Here is a 20,694-nt window from a genome sequence, read left to right on the forward strand (position 1 = left end):
CACCTGTGTTTTTGTTATGTGCCTTACTTGGCCAGGTCATAGTTTAAATGTCATCTGCTTCTTTCCTTCAAAACACTTGCGTCAGGATGAGAATCACGTTGTCATTGTCTTTGCTGCAGGCCAGTGCTGTGCTGGGCACATGGCTGTCAGTAAATGTTTGCTCAATCAGATTACACTGAACAATTATTTGACCACCATATATTGCTAAACATGACAGAAATAATTCCCTGGAAAATGAAATGAGATTGCTCTTTATTAGTGTTTCCCAGAACCCCCATGTCTAGAATGATCTGGTTTTGGATTTAGCTCATGGAACCGTTTATTTGGAAGTCCCTGCTGTGTTGGAAGACTCAGCCTGTTTCTGGGTTTGATGGTAGACAGTCATGCTTTATCCTAAAGAGACAAGATCATACTTGCTCGTGAGTGTGTGGCCAGCTGCTGGGATGAGAAGGACCTCCAGGCCCCATGCATTTTGGGTGTAGCAGGCACTCCGTCGTCTGATATCTACCTGCATGTCTCACTTATGCAGTCCTCTGACTGAGAACAAAGTAAGTTTTACTATGTGTGAGCAAGGCTTGGAATCAAGTCTAGTATATCTGATTTCAAGGAAAAAATACTAAAATCACTAGGAGTTTGAAAAGCAGTCTCTTATGAAGAGATTGTCCTGTGGTTCTAATAATGGATGAGGATCAGACAGAGCTGATGTGGACAATTCTCCTGGTAGCCAAGCTGGGTCTGATATGGCTAGAACTTTCTGTTCAATGCGGAGGACATGTTCAAGGCCACTGCTGCCACCACCAGCAGGAAATCACCCTGGGCACATCAGAACCTGGGGGATGCAGGTGCCCTCTATGGGGAGAGCATTAAAACTTGGATAGGAGGCCAGGCGTGGAGGCTCATGCCTGTAATCCCAGCACTTTGGGAGGCTGAGGCTGGTGGATCACCTGAGGTCAGGAGTTTGAGACCAGCCTGGCCAACATGTTGAAACTCAGTCTCTACTAAAAATACAAAAATTAACCAGGCATGGTGGTGTGTACCTGTCATCCCAGCTACTCGGGAGGCTGAGGCAGGAGAGTCACTTGAACCTGGGAGGCAGAGGTTGCCAAGATCGTGCCACTACACTCCAGCCTGAGCGACAGAGCGAGACTCCGTCTCAAAAAAAAAAAGCTTAACCACAAAAAATGACCAGGTAGACATTTATGTTTCTGACGTAGAAAAATGTTTGTAAAGCTAAGTGAAACAAGCAGGATAGAGTATAATCCCTTTTTTTTAAAAAAATCAAAACACACATAAATATGTTTGTATATGTAAATAAACTGACAGGGGAAAATGACTGTGGTGATTAGCTGAGTAATGGATGGGGTTTCGGGTAATTTTAACTTTTTTCTTTTTGCTTATCTCATGGTTCCCTAATTCTTTCAATAACTGCGTCTTACTTCTGTCGGATGAAATCACACATAAGGTTGCAGGTGCTGAGCTCCCAGGCAGGAGCTGTTCGTATCGGCCCACGTGTGAAGCCAGAGATGGAGGCAAGATGAAGGAGTTGATAGAGAAAGGACTTTCATTTCTGGAGTGTCTCAGCGGCTTTGTGTGGAGGAGAAGCCACGTGGGTCGAGACCGGATCCGGCAGGCGCCGGATATTAGCTGCTGGGGTGTGGGCCCCGGAGCTTCATTTCATCTGCTCTAATCAACGTTGTGGTGTCTACAGTTATTAGTTTTTCTAACATATGACTGATATCAGCACTGATAAGCTCTCCTTTTCATAAATTTACAGGCGTTGCTTTCTTGCCAGCTAGTATCTCTTATCTCATTGGAACCAATATTTTTGGGATACTTGCACACAAAATGGGGAGGTAAGATGATATGAAAACAACACTCATTCTGTTACAATAATGTAGTTCTTTCCAAAAATTCTAAGTTGTTTCTGCCTTCACTGTTACAAGTAATTGTTTTGATTTCCACTGAAAATTTGGACTGGAAAAAAATCAAATGATCATTTCTTGATGGTGCTTTTTCTTTTGATAGGTGGCTTTGTGCTCTTCTAGGAATGATAATTGTGGGAGTCAGCATTTTATGTGTGAGTAAAAGATGGCATTCGACAAGTGGGAACAATCCGTGAATAAAACTTGGGCTTTAGGCAGGAATCACCAAGAAACATTTTATGTTTGAGTTTGTTGATATTTTATTACAGCTTTCATTTTATTCTAATTTTGTATCATCTTAAAAATGTTTGGACAAGACTTTCCAAGGAGTGTATTTTCATTTTATGTCAGAAATTATTTAAAATGTTTTATTTTACATTTTATGTTTAACTTTCCCCTGCATCATCTTCAGCTTGACAGTGTCTTAAACACTTCAGGACAACCAACCTGAAACAATAGCAAAAAAAAGATGTTTTTCTAGAATAAAATCTCTTCCACCAATAGCCAATATCAGTCCCTCATGAGGCCTACTTGTTCTTGTCAAAACTTGAGGGTGGAGTAGGCTGATCATTCACATATACCGGTGACAAGTTTTTCATGGTGGCCATAAAACTTGTCTCAAGCTTTGACTTTTAAAGATTTGGAGGGTCCGGTTCTTCACAAACCCCACCCCTCTTCCTCCTCTTTTCTTCAGAAGGGAACAGGCGTACTATGCCCAGAGAAAAAACAAGTTCAGGACTTTCTGAGATGATTTAGAGTTGGAACTCTTGTTATTTTAGCGTAACATTTATTTTCTCTTACAGATTCCATTTGCGAAAAACATTTATGGACTCATAGCTCCGAACTTTGGAGTTGGTTTTGCAATTGGTAAGTCACACGAACCTTGTGCCTACATTGAAAACCGCTTTTCCACTGGGAAGGGTTCTTCTTCCTCTGGTAGACTGTAGCTCCTCAACCTAAATTTCTAGAATCTTGGAAGGAGGCTGCAGGCAGCTTAGCTAAATTACAGCCTGTTGATTCTCCGTGTAAAGACATCTGCTTCTACGCACTGGTCATTTATTTCCTGAAAACCAGTATTTTTTAAAAGCTGATATTACAGAAGGAAGCTGATGCTCCACTGCTGGGGCTGGGCAAACAAGTGAATCCCTTGCACAGAGCTCATTTGTGTGGACTCCTCCCTATGAGCAGGTCTTCTCATGAGACTGGGGGCAAAGGCTTCATATATATAATTTGAAGAGGTTTTAGTACAGACAAGTAGCAGACTAATGTGTTGATGACCACCTGTGCTGCAGGAATTTCCATAGGCAAGGAGATGGGCTTTTGTAATGTTAAGAACGGTAATATGTTAGGAAAAACCTTGTCACTATTTTGAGTGAATGGTATACTTTTATCTCTTATTTATAATATACCAATTGATCATGATAAAAGTAAGTGCTCAGTCCACTCCTGTAGAGGCAGGAATGTAACCTTTGAGTGGTACAGTGGCACAGCACAGCTTTCACTGAGGACAGATGGTAGAAGGCTGCCGAGGCTGGGGTAGAACCCAGTATGGTACTCCAGGTCCTTCTCAGGTGACTGTTTGCCTGTCCTCTGCCTTGCCTCCCCTTGTCCTCCACTGTCTGGATGGCCCATCTTTTTGGGGAGGGTGCCTAGTCCTTTGGCAGCTCCCCTTGCCATTCTGCAGGCCTGGCAGAATGGGCCCCTGGCCTGCGTCTTTTGGTGCTTTCCTGCTTTGCTGTTTTCTGGTTCACTTGTCCCTCGCCACTAAGCACACCTGCATGCCTGACCCACCTCCTGCCGGTCACACCTGGGCCACATACTTAGACTGTGGGTGTTTCTAAGGTGGAGAATAATAGGGGGGACCAGAACGCCCCAGAAGTCCAAGGAGTCTGAGAGATCATCTGGCACTGATCAGAAGTTATATGTGTGTATGTGTGTTTATGTGGGGCTGTATGTGTATATGTGTGTGTATGCATGTGTGTCTGTGTCTGTGTTGTATGAGTGTGTATGTGTGTGTTGTGTATGTGTGTGAACTGAAAGAAGCTAAAACACACATACACACACATACAACACACACATACACATTCATACAACACACACACACTGACACAGTCATACACACATACATACAACCCCACATAAACATACACATACACACAAATATACATGCACACATAGGCATGCATACATACACACACACAGATACACATACACCCACCCACATACACATACACGCACACCTACACGCATACATACACATACACACAGACACACATACACAAATACAAGTACAGACACACATACACAAATACAAGTACATACACACATACACATACATACACAGATACATATATACACATAAACACATACACATAGACATGCAAACACATACATACATATATACATATACATACATACACATAAATACACACACACACACACACACATACACACAGACATATACCCCAGCAACAATCACGACCAGCATTAGAAGCTCATCTCTTGAATAGTGGGGAGCAGGTAGTGTAAAGAGGGTGTGTGTTCAGAGTTCCTGGCTCACACTCCCCGGGATCAGTGAGTGTGGTCAAGCCTCACCTGTCTGAATATTGGTTTCCTCATCTGTAAAATGGGGATGCTCATGATTGGCTGCTGTGAGCCAGTGTCTGTGAACACACTGGCAGGGACTCAAAGGTTGGTGCCCTCCCCTCCACATGTGTCAGTGGCAGGCAGATGAGGAAAATTTCTTTCATTGAAATGGTGCTTGCTGCTTCCTAATATGTACAAGTGCTGGGGATATGGGTGAACAAAACCAACAGAAGAGTTAGGCATTTAGCAAAGAATTGAAGAATGAATGACAATTGAGATGACGCTGTGAGAGAACATCTGTGTGCGAGGGGAACCTGACCTCCTCTGGGGGGTCAGAAAAGGCTTCCTTTGTTCTTTCTACTCAAAGATTAGTATCACCCCAAGACTTGCAGGTGGCGATGACAGAAGGGGAAGAGCTGGCAGGGTTGTGAGTTTAAGGCACAGTTCCTGATATTCAGCCCATTTTGGGTTTACATCTGTTTGCTATACACTGTGTTCCCTGACTGTCCTCAGGAATGGTGGATTCGTCAATGATGCCCATCATGGGCTACCTCGTCGACCTGCGGCACGTGTCCGTCTATGGGAGTGTGTATGCCATTGCAGATGTGGCATTTTGTATGGGGTATGCTATAGGTAAGGACATTGACTTTTCATAACAACCTTTTCCCTCAATACACAACGGATAATGTCTACTAAAATTATTTAAATCTTTGCATCTTTCAGTCTACAAGACATTTGGAAAGAACTTTATCTAATTCTCTGTTTTCTGAAAGGTCCTTCTGCTGGTGGTGCTATTGCAAAGGCAATTGGATTTCCATGGCTCATGACAATTATTGGGATCATTGATATTCTTTTTGCCCCTCTCTGCTTTTTTCTTCGAAGTCCACCTGCCAAAGAAGAAAAAATGGTAAGAAAAATGTAGGATGCAGTGAGCATTTCTTGGTAATTTTAGCATGGCCTTCCTGATAGCTTCCTCGTGGTTTCATTCTAAAGCCTCCAAACAAAAATGGTGAGAATTCCTTTTTAGTTTGTACCACATAGAGCAGTTACTTCTTTTATTTTGTTATTACTGTGAGAGTTATTTCTTTCAAGCTTATGTTTATAAACTGGGAGAATGAAATTATTTTTGTACATAGATGAGCATCAGTGTTGCTCTTTTGTTGACCAAGCATAAACCTAGAATCATTCAATTTGATTTTCTATGGTTCTTGAACATCTTGGACACAATCTTTCTGCCTCCTGTACTCATGCCCAGGGTTAGCCATTTGTGGTGCTGTTGCTTTTCTCATAACCCTTACAGCATTCAGTAATAGTTGCTGTCTTGTCTTTACTGTATGTAGGATTTTGGAGATGATTTTACGATTTTTATGGAAAAATCATTGTGTGTGCACTTTGGGGTATATGTGAACACACAGAACCATTTAATTTATAACTTTTATGACCAAAATTACAGCCATAGGCAAGATGTAGAGTATAAAGCATCCCTCTTTTGAAAAAGTTCAAATTAATTGATTCAAAATTTGAATTTTGAAATGCGTGAGTCATTTTAACCTTTCTAAGGTATTTACCTTACCCAGCAAGGAGAAGCTCAGTGTTTCTGATCATCTTTCTTATCTGGCGTTGCCAGTTTTTAAAACAGCAAATGCTGACAGGTACTTGTCCAGGGGAAAGGAGAGTGTCTTGGATTAAGGATGAATGAGGTGAACAAGAGGACATGCATTTTTGTGTTTGTGAATAGATGTGAGGTTTGTTTGTAATGTTCTCTTGGAAGTACATCAGAAAGTCTTTCTGACAGTGGAACTGAATGCATCTTAATGCTTTGGCATTTCCTGAACTGCCCTTTGATGGTTTTCCCCAAAAGGAGATTTAAAGACAAACCTTAAAATAAGGTTATGTGCAGCCTGTGTTTGTCTTGGGTGTTTTTTTACATTCGTTAATTCATTCCACATATTTTAAAGTATATCAAGCACTGGGCACTGGCCTTGTGCCCTTTATTTTAAATAGGATTTAACTAGACACTTTTGAGTAATGCGTGGCCCATCTGACTCATGGAAAAGGTATGGAAGGTGCTGTGGAAATAACTCAGGAGCCATCCCCTTGTCCTTCCTTCCGCTTGCTTAGATGCTTCCCCAGCTCTGAAAGCCACATCACTTTCTCAGACCTGTCTTAGAAAACACCTGCTTTCCAGCTTGGGTGTGTAAATTCCAGATGCATCTTTGCTTGGCTGACCCTAGCACAATACCTTGCTCAAATGGAGTCAGAAAATTCTCAGCACAACTGCAAACTGCCATTCTGTTGCCACGGTATCAGTTTAAGGTTGAATGGAGGTTACGCTCAATGTTTTTGACCAAAAAAAAAGTAGATATATGTGTGTGTATGTGTGTGTGTGCGCGTGTATAAAATCACCTACAAATCCTCCTGTAGCCCAGGAGACTGAAGACTCCTGGGAGATAGTTAGGGCTAGCGTGGACCTGGGAGCCAAACTGGCCCCACCATGTAGAGGCTTATGAGTCTTGGTTTCCTTCTCTGTTGCATGGAAAAATGATAACGTCTACCTCATAGGATTGTGAGGATTAAATGGAAGAATCCCAACAGAGTGATTGGCCCTGTGGCTCAAAAAGTGTGTTCCTATTTCCAATATCACCCAAATCTTTCCTGCTTATCTGACTCTCTGGCTTCCCCTGTCAGTCCAGCAATACCTGAATTTTCTCTCTTTTTCCTCCTCTGTGATGTGAGAGTTTCCTTTTGCTATACAGACCCCAAAACAGATGAATGGGCTCCCCTTTTCAAGCCGGCCAACATCAGTGGCTGTTGTGATGTCCGTTTGCGAACGGCAGCCTGATGGCTTATCTGTGGCCTTGGGAAATGAATGAGGTCAGAGGACGAGCAGGGAAGGTGCTTGCCCAGCCACTGTGTTCCGCAGAAGGACTAGCAGAAGGCAGGCCTCAATACCCCTCCTCTTTCCCAATTTAAACGAATACTTTAGTTCATTTTTTAAAAAAATGCTGAAGGAAGTGGAAGAGACGGTCCTGAAAGGCAAAACAGTAAGAATTATAGGTTTCCAGAAAGCCACTTTCACTGCAAGATGTTACAATCCTTAATAAGCACCTAGCAAGATAAATCATTAAAAACTTGAGAAGGCTTGCGTCTCGCTGCCCATCAATGATGCCCGTAATTGAAGGCATCACGTCGGATGCCATTCGACTGGCCTAATGGTGACATTTGAGAGTGGTGACTAGCAGCTGCTGCCTACTCATTGTGTAAGCAGAGCAGGAAGCCAGCGGTGGCGGCCGACAGCACCTAATGATAAGGGGGCATGCAGGCAGGACAGCAGTGTGTGAGGGAGGAGGAAGAATCAATGACCATGCAGTTGAGAAACCCCAGAGCAGACAAGTGCTGGCATTCAGGATGAGCAGTTGCCAAATGCTGGGGGATGTGAGGGCCAGAAGGCATATGACCCTTAGCAAATCATTCTTCCATTAGACAGCATCCTTATAACAAGGTGTTTGGACTTAAGCTGTTTTATATTGTAAGGTATAATGCTGTTTTAATGGATCACCAGGGATAGAATCATGAACTAGTTTATGAGCATGTGAGTTTGTCTTCCATTTGGTTTACTGGATTTCCATTTTTTATAATCAGCATTATCAGTATAGGTGGAGAAAAAAACCTGTTACTCAAGTCCCTCTGCATACAGGAAATATCAACATTACCATTTGAGGAAAATTGTGTTATAAGACAGTTACATGGTAGTGCTTCACTCTCAAAGTTCCCAGTTGAGAAGAGCTGTGTTGTGGATTTTTTTTTTTCCAGGTTGAAGAATTATTTTTAAAGACAAGGCACGCTTCTTAATTTTACTCTTGAAGTTTCTAATTGTTGCTAAGACAAGAAATTAGGTGGTTTGAGGAGTGCAGCTTTCTTTTCCTGGATGGCTCTGATAGTTGTTCCATAAAGCCCTTCCAGCAACAGCTCTGTTTTCTGGATGCCATGGGTGGGGCAAGGATGGGGTAGCCGGAGGCTGCTGAGATAGACCACATTCTGCATGTTATAAGTTGTTTATAGAATTTGGCCCTTTGCAGGCATTTAAATAGTGGGTGCAAAACCATCATTGCTTTTCTAGTTATGTTAAAGAGAATAAAACTTGCCTACTCAGAAGGCCCGGTACCTATCAAAATCTCAAAGACTGGCACTCTTATCTTTTAATGCTTTTATGGGTTCACTACCCCAGCTTTGTATTACTTTTACTTTTCATTTGGTCCACCATGTTTGTTTGTTTGTTTGTTTTTACCACTTAGGAGATCCTAACTCATGAAAGGGGCATTTGGAGGGGCTGGGGCTCACCTCTCAGTAAGTGGGCTTTGTTCTGAATTCAAATGCCAATCCCCTCCTATTTTCTCTTCGGTTGCGAGTCAAACACACCTTCCTCACCACAGCAGTGTGTGGAGAGCAGGTTTAATTTACCTGCCTGCATTGCGGCCACCCTGCTTGTTCCCCGGGCACCTGACTGACCCGCTTGATGCTGTTCATGCCTTTCTTCATGGCACTTTTGAAACATTACATGCCACCTGGCTTATTTGTGTATACTTTTTTTTAAAAGTACAATTATTGCACAATAAATCTTTCAAGAGAGGTTTGGAAGCCAGCGAGCTAGGTTTTAAAGGCTACAGAACGTTTAAAGGAAGAAAACTTTACCTGAAACAGGCTGTTAATATGGTTTGGGTGAATTGACAAATGCTGGTCAGTTAAGTCTGCATGATGCCAAATAATTGGTCTGACTGAACTGCTTTTCCTGCAGTGCAGTTTTTTTGTTGTGTTCATATCATGTGCCCAGTCCTAGGTTCCGGGGTCCTTAAAATGACATATTCATACATTCAGGTCTAATGTGGATGAGCCAAGAGATGGAAGGCAATTAGGAATAAGGTAGTGGTGACCATTCTTTATAAGGTGACCTGCCTGCCTGGGGGCCATGCAAGGATCGAGGCCCCATGCCCTGCATTCCAGTTGGGTGTCCCAACTGGTATCTCACGGTGCCTCCTCAGCAGACGTCTGTGGTGGCCAGGGTGGCTTGCTTAGTGTCCTGCTTGGTAAATAACTCATGTTTTACTCATTGCCACCTCCCTTGCTGTCCAAATCTTTTCCATCTTTCAAAGTTTACCTCAACTCCCGCCTCTACAGGATAGCTTTCCCTGGGCACTGAATCAGAAGTGAGCACTCCACCCGGGACCCTGGAGTCCCTGTTCTTGCCCGTGCAGGGAGGTAACTAAGATGCTGGGATAGGACCTTAAGGGCACTGACATGCAACACCTCATAGGTGTTCCGTCAGCTGCTGTCAGCCAGATGACAGTGCTATAGTCTTAGATAATGCCATGTAACTAGGGCAGTGTTTCTCAAAGTTTGTTGACACCATTGTCACGAGAGGACCATTGTCAAATTTCATGTTTTAACCTGCTCCATCTCTCCACCCCTACATTTCCTCGAGAATCATTAATCTTGGGGTGATGAGACATCTATTGTTAGGGGGGTTAAACCTTTGTGTTACGTGGGGAGAACGGTCCTGGTGTACCAAGTCTAGTGCCGCCATTATTTTAAAAATTGAGCTCTTTATTGAATACAAGTATCAATTCACTTGGCAAGCAGCATAAAAAGAAACAGTTAAGTTAGAAGCTGACAGGTTGAGCTGGCAGCCTAACTTAAGAGGGTCAAGGAAGTCCTTATCTTCACATGTTACACAGATCACTGGAGAATGTCTGGGAAATGATAAATGGGTTAAGCACTGAGTGGAGTCTTATCTGGGGACAAGAGCTGGGAGTAATAGCTAACAGACAAGATGGGTTGCAATAGGCCAACATCAGATACATTTTTATCTATTTAGATTTGCAAACTGCAAAAAGAAAATATTGGGGGAGTAGTTCACATGGAGAGAAACTCAAGACATACCTGATAATTCATTTTAGTTGCACATGACGCCCCCTTGCTGTCCTCTGTGCTCGTCTAACTACCATGGAGTGCTGCGACTCCTGTCTGCCGCATCCTAGCTGTACACCCCTCGGTCAAATTCTTTAACTGCTCCGTGCCTGTTTTCTCACCTCCCACAGAGGGTTATTGTGATGCATTTTCTCTAAAATGCTTAGCATGCTCTTGGCATGATAAATGCCAGCTGTGTTATCAAATATAAGCAAATACTTATTTGACAATCTGGTTTGAAAGCAGAGCAGCACGTTTTTGTCACAGTTTTTAAATTTTCAGTAACAATAAAGGAGGGCATGAGAGTTTCATGCTCATAAGAAGAGGATTTTTAAAAAATCATATATTTAAGCTAGAGGACAGCTAGGATTGGGGAGAGGTGGTCTGAAAATCACATGTGTGAAAAAAGAATAGCTCTAGCATGTTTTGCCTGAGAAAAAATCTAACGGGCCATGATAATATGGTCTTAAAAGATTGGGGGCCAGGCATGGTCACTTGCACCTGTAATCCTACCACTTTGGGAAGTTGAGGCAGGAAGATCACTTGAGCCCAGGAGTTTGAGCAACCTGGGCAATATAGTGAGATCTCATCCCTACCAAAAAAAAAAAAAAAAATTGAAAATTAGCCAGGCTTGGTGGCATATGCATGTAGTCACAGCTACTCAGGAGTCTGAGGTGGAAAGATGGCTTGAGTCCGGGAAGCAGCAGTGAGCTGAGATTGCACCAGTGCACTATGGCATGAGTGAGACTCTGTCTCAAAACAACAACAAAAGATTGTAAGGGCAGCCTGTGAACATATCAGAACTGGCCGGGTGCAGTGGCTCATGTCTGTAGTCCCAGCACTTTGGGAGGCTGAGGAGGGGGATCACTTGAAGTCAGGAGTCTAAGACCAGCCTGGCCAACATGGTGAAACCCTGTCTCTACTAGAAATACAAAAAAAGTAGCTGGGCGTGATGGTGCACACCTGTAATATCAGCTACTTAGGAGGCTGAGGTGGGAGGATTGCTTGAACCCAGGAGGTGGAGGTTGCAGTGAGCCAAGATCATAACACCACGATCCAGCCTGGCTGATGAAGCAAGACTTCGTTTCAAACAAAAAAAGAAAAAAAAGAAAAAGATAACAGAACCAGATTCATGAATGCAAACAATGGAAACGGGTTGTAGTCCAGACTTAGGTACATTTCTCACACGTGAGGGCTTCTTTCATTAAGGAGAGAGCAAATCTTTTCAAGGTGTGTTGCCACAATGATGTCTGTAAACAGAAGTTGGACTGGGTGACCTCCAGGATCCCCATTCCCCAATTCCAAGATTCTAAGTATAACAAACCTAACCTGCCTATCCCTTGCTTCATGGAGTATAAGTTCCCACAGTGGACTTATGGCCCCTGACAGATATAATGAAAATACTGCAGGGACCACTTCTGCTGTCTCCAATTGCCTGGAATTTTTAGAGTGGAGAACTACAGGTCTTTTAGGTCAGGCGTCTGGCGATTGCTCCAAATGACTGGTTAATAGCAAGTAATACTACATAGCTTTCAAATTAATAATCCTTAAAAACAGTAGGTTAAAACCATCTTACCTTTATGAAACAAGAAGTTAATATACTTGCACTTTGCTCTCTTTTAGGCTATTCTCATGGATCACAACTGCCCTATTAAAACAAAAATGTACACTCAGAATAATATCCAGTCCTATCCAATAGGTGATGATGAAGAATCTGAAAGTGACTGAGACCCTCAAAAATCGTCCAAGTGTTTAATTGTATAAAACAGTGTTTCCAGTGACACGACTCATCCAGAACTGTCTTAGTCATACCATCCATCCCTGGTGAAAGAGTAAAACCAAAGGTTATTATTTCTTTTCCATGGTTATGGTCGATTGCCAACAGCCTTATAAAGAAAAAGAAGCTTTTCTAGGGGTTTGTATAAATAGTGTTGAAACTTTATTTTATGTATTTGATTTTATTAAATATCATACAATATATTTTGATGAAATAGGTATTGTGTAAATCTATAAATATTTGAATCCAAACCAAATATAATTTTTTAACTTACATTAGCAAACATTTGGGCAAAAATCATATTGGTAATGAGTGTTTAAAATTAAAGCACACATTATCTCTGAGACTCTTCTAACAAAGAGAAACTAGAATGAAGTCTGAAAAACAGAATCAAGTAAGACAGCAAGTTATATAGTGACACTGCATGAGTGTTATTTAACTTGTAGTTACTATCAATATATTTATGAGTTACAGAGCTAGTTCTCTCAAGTGTAGAGGACAAGAACTTGTGTCAGTTATCTTTTGAATCCATAAATCTTAGCTGGCGTTAGTTTCCTATGTAATCACCTACCTAGAAGAGTTGTAAATTGTATGTTAACACGTTATCTGGTTGGCAGCAGACACTAAAGCCAATAAGGGAAAAATAGTAAATGTTCTGAAAGCAGAGAAAAGCAACCAAACATATTGTTATGAACTAAAAGCTTTCCCTTTAAGATGCATACTTGATTGTCTTACTGGATGAAAGAAAACTGAGGGTACATGTACCTTACACTGTCAAGGTTGTTTAAACATGATAAGGTTAATCGCCATCTACTTCAAGTTTTAGAAAAAGAAACAAGAGGCTAAAAACAGATGCTCTGACTTCAATATCTGACTATATCTTTGATCTGTTTGCAGATCATCCAAGTGTTTTCTAGGAATATGTTTATTTTAGGTTGTCTGAAACTATGATTTTTTAGATTCCTGAAAGTTGTTCACATCAATGTGAAGACAAGTTTTAAATGAAAATGAGGAATGAAATTATGTCTTGAATCATATATTAAGAAGTAAAAATAATAGTGATCAGGCAGAAAAGAAAAATGGAACATCTAAAAATGTATGTGCTAACTACATCATCCAGTGTTCAGTGTCGTGTATTTTTCTAAGCATGACAACATTGATGTGCCTTTTCAGTGTAACAGCAAATACTGTTAGTGAACATTGTCAATTTATGTCGTTTTGTTAAGAGATACGACTGGAGTGTGCAGTGTGGAATGTCTCTAATAATAGTTGTTAATCCTGCAGTTCTATAATCATAAACAAAAATTACTTAGTTTTGTTAAGCTAAGATTGTGTTTGTGTTAACTTGGACATCAAGGAGCAAAGAACTTTAGAACAAAGACTCCTCAATCTTGTGACTTTCTTATTCTCTAGGAAAGTAACACTTCCTTTGTTTCATGAAGCTTTTCTGTGGGGCTTAGATTATTTCAAGTCTGGTTTCCAACTGCAGTGCGTTTGAAGCAAACAAACTTCCAAGTCACTTATTTGGCATTGGTCAACTTGGCCAAGTCTGCTACTTTGGAAGATGGCTCTGGAGGAAATTCTCATGTGGCTAAAAAGGCAGGCTAGTTTCTTACTTCTACAGGGGTAGAGCCTTAAAAAAGAACGTGTTACAAATTGGTTCTCTTTGAGGGTTTCTGGTTCTCCCTGCCCCCAATACCGTATACTTTATTGCAATTTTATTTTTGCCTTCATGGCTCTGTGTCTTTCTGCAAGAAGGCCTGGCAAAGGTATGCCTGCTGTTGGTCCTTCAAGATAAGATAAAATATAAATAAAACCTTCAGAACTGCTTTGGGAGCAAAAGATAGGTTGTACTTGGGGAAAAAAATTATAAGTCATAGAATAGAATATGACTAATATTCTTGGTTAGCAAGACTGAAAAGTTTTTTTTTTTTTTAATGTACGTACAAGAACAAATAACATACAGTTCTCTGAACATTTATTTTTTGAAGAGAGGTTTTTATGTTCGTACCTGGTAATACAGATACAAAAACCTGAATGAGGTAGCAATGAATATTCAGCTGTTTGACTGCTAAGTGCATCTGTCCATATTTTACCAAGTTTACTTAATAAATCTTCTGAATCATGTTTTGTGCCTGTTTGTATTCCTTTATAAACCAAATGTTGTTGGAATAAAATACATAAGGTATCATTTTGACTGTGGATATTTAATTAGAAACTATTCTTCTGTGCTTGTAGGAATCAGGTAAAAGCCACTCCGGGTTAGCTTGACCATACTTTTTTGGCTTCCCACAATTTATTTTAAATTGAGATATGTAATTAGACACATTCAATGTGGAAAAAAACCAGTAAGTTATCCTTGCATCTATAAACACTGTTGTCCTGTTGGTTGTCAACAAATAACCATACCTGATGAAAATAGCTGTAATATCCACCCATTTGACATAAACCCAGGGGAGTTCCGTAAAACCCTTGAAATCTGATACATTTTGAATGGTGTGCCAATGGGTATCTTCCTGTGGTGAAAGTCCACATCTTTAATCAGATCTTAAAAGGGGATCTATGGCCCAAAAGGACTTAGGGGAACCTCTCCCTTTTTTTTTGGTAAGAAAAGCTGTTATGTCAATTTGGAAGTTAAGGAATATTTTTAAAAGTAGGTATTTAAAATTTATTCACTTTTAGGGAACTTAAGATTTTATTATTTATCTTATTAGTAAGAGCCAAATATTTCCAAATTGCTTTAAAAAAATTAAGCTATACATTTAGAACTTGATAGTACCCCTCAAAATTTTTAGGTTTGTGTTTTCTCCTCCCAGCATCACAAAATAGCCACTTATTTCAAGTACTTCTGATATTGAATGTAAAGCTTGATATGAAGAAATATAGCCTATTATGATTGCTATGCTAAAATGTTGCTCAGTTTGTCTAAACCATTCATTCAGCTAACACTAACGTAGAAAATGTTTAAAGTCTAATTACTAATACATAGCCAAAGAAAACCCATAAACTTGATAATCCATAAGGAAACAATAGTAAAAAAATGTTTTGGGGCAGTCTGCAAAACAGCAATTTTGTTCAGGAAAAGTGGACTTTGTTATGCTTTTCTGCATGGCCAAATTATACCATAAGATAATTCCATAGAGATGCAGCAATCACCTTTTTTAAAGATGTCATTAAATGAAGATATTCTTGTTTTCTGTGGTAGTCTTTATTATTATTTTTTAGCTATTGATACATAGCATGGCAGCAAGATTACATCAGTAATGTAATATAATACAGCTTTTTTCATTGAAGCTTTATACCTTACTATACTCTAGGCTATTTGGAGTGTTCCCCCGCTTGCACTAAAGTACAACTATGATGTCTCTACTGCCTCTCCCAGTGAAATATAAAAATATTGCACTACATTACAGATATAGTTTACAAACGTCATTAGCAGCATTACTGAGCTTTCTATAATTGTGGTCTACGTAGTTAAATACTTTTAAAACATGAGTAGATTCTTATAAAACCAAAGTTCTGCATTATTTCAACAGCTCTTTCAAATGCATCAGTTTCAGCAACATGCTTGGGTATCATGAAAACTTCCATGGTTTAATCAGTAAACACCAGCCACTTACAAGTAGTCCACCTTCCAGGTTATCAATGGTAAGTTATTTTTTATAAAATCAGTTGTGGTTACACACTGAGCAGACTGCTTCAAGTGTAAGTTACAGAACAATACTTTAGCTTTCAGGGAATCTGGTGTGTAAATTCTTCTATAGCAGTGTTCTTTTAAAATAAGATCATGTGGCCGGGCGCAGTGGCTCACGCCTGTAATCCCAGCACTTTGGGAGGCCGAGGTGGGTGGATTACGAGGTCAGGAGATCGAGACCATCCTGGCTAACACGGTGAAACCCCGTCTCTACTAAAAATACAAAAAATTAGCCGCAACTGTAGTCCCAGCCACTCAGGAGGCTGAGGCAGGAGAATGGCGTGAACCCGGGAGGCGGAGCTTGCAATGAGCCGAGATCATGCCACTGCACTCCAGCCTGGGAGACAGCGAGACTCCATCTCAAAAAAAAAAAAAAAAAAAAGAAAGAAAGAAAAAGAGATCACGCTTAAATAAGTAATGAAGTATACTGGATGTTTTTGTTATAAACTTGGCTAAGAAAGGTATTTAGTACCTGAAATTTTTACTTCCTAAAGTAACAAAAGGCATAAGACTTGGCTATTGATTTTTAAAGTGGAATAACTTTTCTACCCTCAAAAATGTCTTTCTCACTCATATAAATAATGCCTTTTACTTGTATATCTTTTTACTGTTCAAAGCACTTTTGCAGTTATGCTATTGTTTTCCTCACAACAATACTGTGAGGGAGGGAAAGTATTATTATTCCCATTTTAGAGATGGGTAAACTGTGGGATGGAGTCCTTTCGTAACTGCCTATGTTTGCACAGTTCGTTAATGGAAGGGCTTGAACTTAAACTCTTTTATGGAGTCCTGGACTCTAGACCTGGGCCCCAATCCTTAATATTACACCATGCTTTTTCCTGCCAGCAATAAAAGCTGCTCCATCTAGTTTTAAACTCATGTCAGTTTCACTATATAGCAATCATCATAGCAGTTACCTACACAAGGGACAAACATATACTTGTCTATTTTATAGATATATAACAGACCCAAACTATTAAGGTACCCCAACAGCAGTCAAGCCTACTTGTTTTCCCTCAGTCATGTGTTACTGGAATCCATAAAATGGACCCAGTATGAGTATATCTTCATTTTTAGAGAACTGGTCCCAATTCCTATGTATGAATACTGTCTGTTTTTCTCATTCTTTTCTTAATGAATACTTACTACAGAAGTATTCAGAATGATCACTATTCCTTTACAACTGTGAGATGCCAAAGCAATAAGTATATTTTGCATGATTCCTTTCCTTCACAGAATACTCCTACATTAAAATGTTTCTAAAACAAAACCAGCCCAAACTAGTTATCAACACAGTCATTTTAAAAAGAGTCCTACAAAACTTTAAATACCCTTTCACATGCTTTATTTCCTATGGGAGAACTGATAAGGAAAATTATCATAGATGTTTAAACTTTTAATCATAAAATTTAAATTTCCACTTAAAAGGAAAGCATCAATATTTTAAAAGATTATATTTCAAAATGCTATGTTACTGTTTTTCAGTAATTAAGTCTTGTTATCCTCTACAAAATTCTTGACCAACTGCATTCTACATATATTTCCTATTACACTGTCTTTCAGTGTAAGCTCTTCAAATTAATCACCATGTTTACCATACAGCTGCACAAAAGCTTTAGAAAAAAATTTCACAGGAGTATTGAAAGCAAGCAATATATGTAAAAAAGTTTTTTTTTTTTTTTTAACTAAATCAGCATAACAGACTAAAGCTGCAGCATCTGCTTTCATGTTATGTTTGGCAAAAACAAAACAAAAAGCACCCCCAAACCCCCAATATAACAAAAATCTCAAGCAAGTAGAGACGATAAACTTCCTAACACAAAAGAAAGATTCAAAAACCTGTTCCCTCAATGATTGCTGTTGTCAATTTGGGCATGCAGCAAATTTGTTATAACCATGATGGAAATGAAAATATTTTAAGAATCTAGACAGTATTCTATTTAACACTAATTCAAAAACCAAGAGGAAGGAAAATAACACAAGGGGACACTATACATACATAAACATGAAAAGTTAGCTTATATAATTACATAATTAGAAAAGTTAAAAATAAATTAGTAAAAATAAATTCCCAGTATAAACCCAAAAAAGCATAGCTATAAATGCAATCCAAAACAACCAATTAGTAAGCTGGTCATGTTTTTACTGGAAAACAACCTTTTTCATTTTTGTTCTTACACAAGCAGATAACTGGAGAAGCAGGCCAGAGTGCATAAGAGGATTTAAACATGGTTGTATCTGTGGTACTTTAGATGCAACTTTACCCCGTTCATTTGAAAGTTTAAATAGACCTGTCTGCTACACAGACTCGGATGGGCCAAATAAGTCATCTGATATGCTGCTGAATGGCTGAGAGTCTATTAGTTGGCTTATTTCATTATCAAGGTCTTCTTCTGTATCATCTGTGTACTTGCTTATTTTTTTGGAGTGCTGGTCTAAAGACAGACTTTCTAAAGTTTCTATATCTTCAATGCCTGCTCTGTAGTGGATCATAAGAAGTGTTAGAGCTTGTAGCCTTTCACCTGATTTTGCTAAGGCAGCAGAAAGAAGTGATTTTTTCCTTGTATCAGTTGTCTCTTTTTCTTCTCTAACGAGGGAATTATTGTGTTCCAACTCCTGATCAATTTCATTCTGTAGCTTATCCAACATGAACTCTAGTTTCTGGATCCTTTCCTCTGTAGGCAAGCCCCTGTACAGATCACGACCAATTTCTTTAACTGCAATGAAAACACTGTCATCCAGACCACCCTCTTTTCTCACTAACTTTATTCCTGTGCTGTTTCCCCGTTTAGAAGGACTGTTTGGACCACAGACCTCCGTGTCACTGCCTTCGTTATCTGACGTGTTGGGTGTGTGTTTTGGTGAAGGTTCTACGAGATCAGTTCCTGGTTCAGAAAGGCGAGTTTTAGAGACTTGACGCAAATTTAATAAACGAGAACTAGTATTGATAATATGCCTTGTCAAACCTGTTGTTTTATTGACTGACTTGCTAGCTTCAGCATCAACACGAGGAGGCAGGCCTAAGAGGGTTTCCTGTCCTTCAAGCCTAAGGTTTTTCAGGGTCCTGTCTATTCGCCTATCAGTTGCTCCACAAACAGAAGTCTCAGCTAGACACTTTTCTTGACATTTTTTATGGCAAACATAAGCACAAAACATACACTGGGAAGCTGCTTTAGTCCAAACTTTTTTCTTACAGTAGTCACACCATGTTGGGTTCTGGAACTGAGTATCCTGGAAACTGTGTTTGTTTTCTGTTAAACCCATCTGTCCAACAAATTGCTCCTCTTTAGGGAGAACAGAAACTTCTTCAACCAAATGGGGTTCTTTTTCTTTCTCTACGTTAGTAACTACATGGTGGTCTGATTCTCCTTCTTTCAAATATTTGAAGTGAATAGTAATGTCACCATAGCAAAATTTGTCATTGAATCCCTTTTGCATACTCAGATTACGCAGAGCAGTTCTAGTGACTATTGCCTTAGGTGAGGGGGCTTCCAGTCTCAATTTGGAAAGGTATTCCATGTTTGATGTAGCTAGGCATCCTAAAGCCACATCTTCAAGTTTTAAACTAACATGCCCCAAACAGATGAGACCTCCCAACTTAAAAGGATCCCTGCACCACAATGCAATGTTTAGGTACCTGTGACAGGCTTCTATGTCAAACAAACAGGATGCTCTGGTTCTTGTCCATTTTCCTAGCTTATTACGATAAAGAATTTCTGATGATTCCCATGTTTGATGGTCGTCCGAACTGTCCTTAGTAGGGCAGGAAGTTTCTGAAGTGACATCTTTGGCCACTTCTTGCTTTGCTAAAAATTGCTTAGATGCAGCTGCATCATCTATGGGATCCACATTTTTTGCTTGCTTTTCAGCAGATTTATCTACAAGAGGAGGTGGCGGCACCTTCTCTGGCTTTTCAACAAGAACATCTGGTTCTGCCTGATTTGAAGCATCAGTGGAAGGCAAAGGAACTTTCACTTGTGGTCGTGGTGGCACGGGTGGTTTGAAAGTGGATCCTTGGGTGGGTTTTGACACTTGTGCTGGGTCTGCTATCTCAGAAGTTTTTAGGGGTGGAGGTTTATTTCCATCTTTGGACTGAATTTTTGGTGGTAGTGGGTGACTTCCTACAGCTAATTTACGGTTTAAAACTGGTGATATAGCTCCAAGGGGTTTAATAGAAAGTGTTGTTGGAGTACGTTTGGGACTGTGACTTAATGATTGTGCCTCATCTTTGAACTCATTTTGTGCTCTGACATCACTTGCCAAGTCTTCAAATTCAGAATCCAGCTCTCTGCTTTCAGTATCTACTGTCAACCCGGCAGCTTCCTCTTCGTAACCTGATTGGCATGAGCTTGACAAAAAGTTTTCTTCCAACTGGCCAAAGTTATCTTGCAGCACTGCACCTTGATTACTCTGGCCAACAGGCCTTTCATAGTACACCAGGACTCGGTCACCAGCCTGCTTGATAAGTTTCAATACTTGCAGTGTTGATGTAATTTTCACACCTGGTTTAAGATTTTAAAAGGGAAAACACGTAAATTACTGCAATAGAAATTACATTTGTTAAATATATTTAATTAAATATATATAATTGCCATTACCTCTGGTTATTTAACTAATAGAAGAGTAATAGGAAAACCTCAACAATATCTTATTTGGCTTTTTGATGAATTGGTGTGCTAATTCTCAAACCCTGAATGTGCTGATATCCTGGAGATGTTTATCTTTTCAAACCAGATGATGACATAGGATCC

At 40.0% G+C, this 20,694-nt stretch overlaps 2 protein-coding genes across 7 annotated transcripts in view; one reads left to right on the top strand and one right to left on the bottom strand.

Annotated features, from left to right (window-relative positions):
* Positions 1–14,376, top strand: part of SLC18A2 (solute carrier family 18 member A2) — a 38,988-nt gene extending 24,612 nt beyond the window's left edge. For all 3 annotated transcript variants that reach the window (XM_045361612.3, XM_045361613.3, XM_074002859.1), the window contains 6 exons: positions 1,775–1,853; positions 2,026–2,077; positions 2,726–2,789; positions 5,022–5,141; positions 5,282–5,415; positions 12,096–14,376. In XM_045361612.3, the coding sequence (XP_045217547.2) occupies positions 1,775–1,853; positions 2,026–2,077; positions 2,726–2,789; positions 5,022–5,141; positions 5,282–5,415; positions 12,096–12,200 (554 nt within the window). In that variant the 3' untranslated portion in view covers positions 12,201–14,376. The remainder of the gene's footprint in view (positions 1–1,774; positions 1,854–2,025; positions 2,078–2,725; positions 2,790–5,021; positions 5,142–5,281; positions 5,416–12,095) is intronic.
* Positions 2,158–20,694, bottom strand: part of PDZD8 (PDZ domain containing 8) — a 118,313-nt gene continuing 99,776 nt past the window's right edge. For 2 of the 4 annotated variants that reach the window (XM_045361611.3, XM_005566544.5), the window contains one exon: positions 15,442–20,445. In XM_045361611.3, coding sequence (XP_045217546.1) covers positions 18,242–20,445 — 2,204 coding nt within the window. In that variant the 3' untranslated portion in view covers positions 15,442–18,241. Of the gene's footprint in view, positions 5,396–15,441; positions 20,446–20,694 lie in introns of those variants that run through there. The other 2 variants (XR_012418218.1, XR_012418217.1) reach the window with 2 other exon arrangements.

The sequence above is a fragment of the Macaca fascicularis genome, chromosome 9, assembly GCF_037993035.2.
Source record: "Macaca fascicularis isolate 582-1 chromosome 9, T2T-MFA8v1.1".
Classification (NCBI taxonomy): Eukaryota; Metazoa; Chordata; class Mammalia; order Primates; family Cercopithecidae; genus Macaca; species Macaca fascicularis.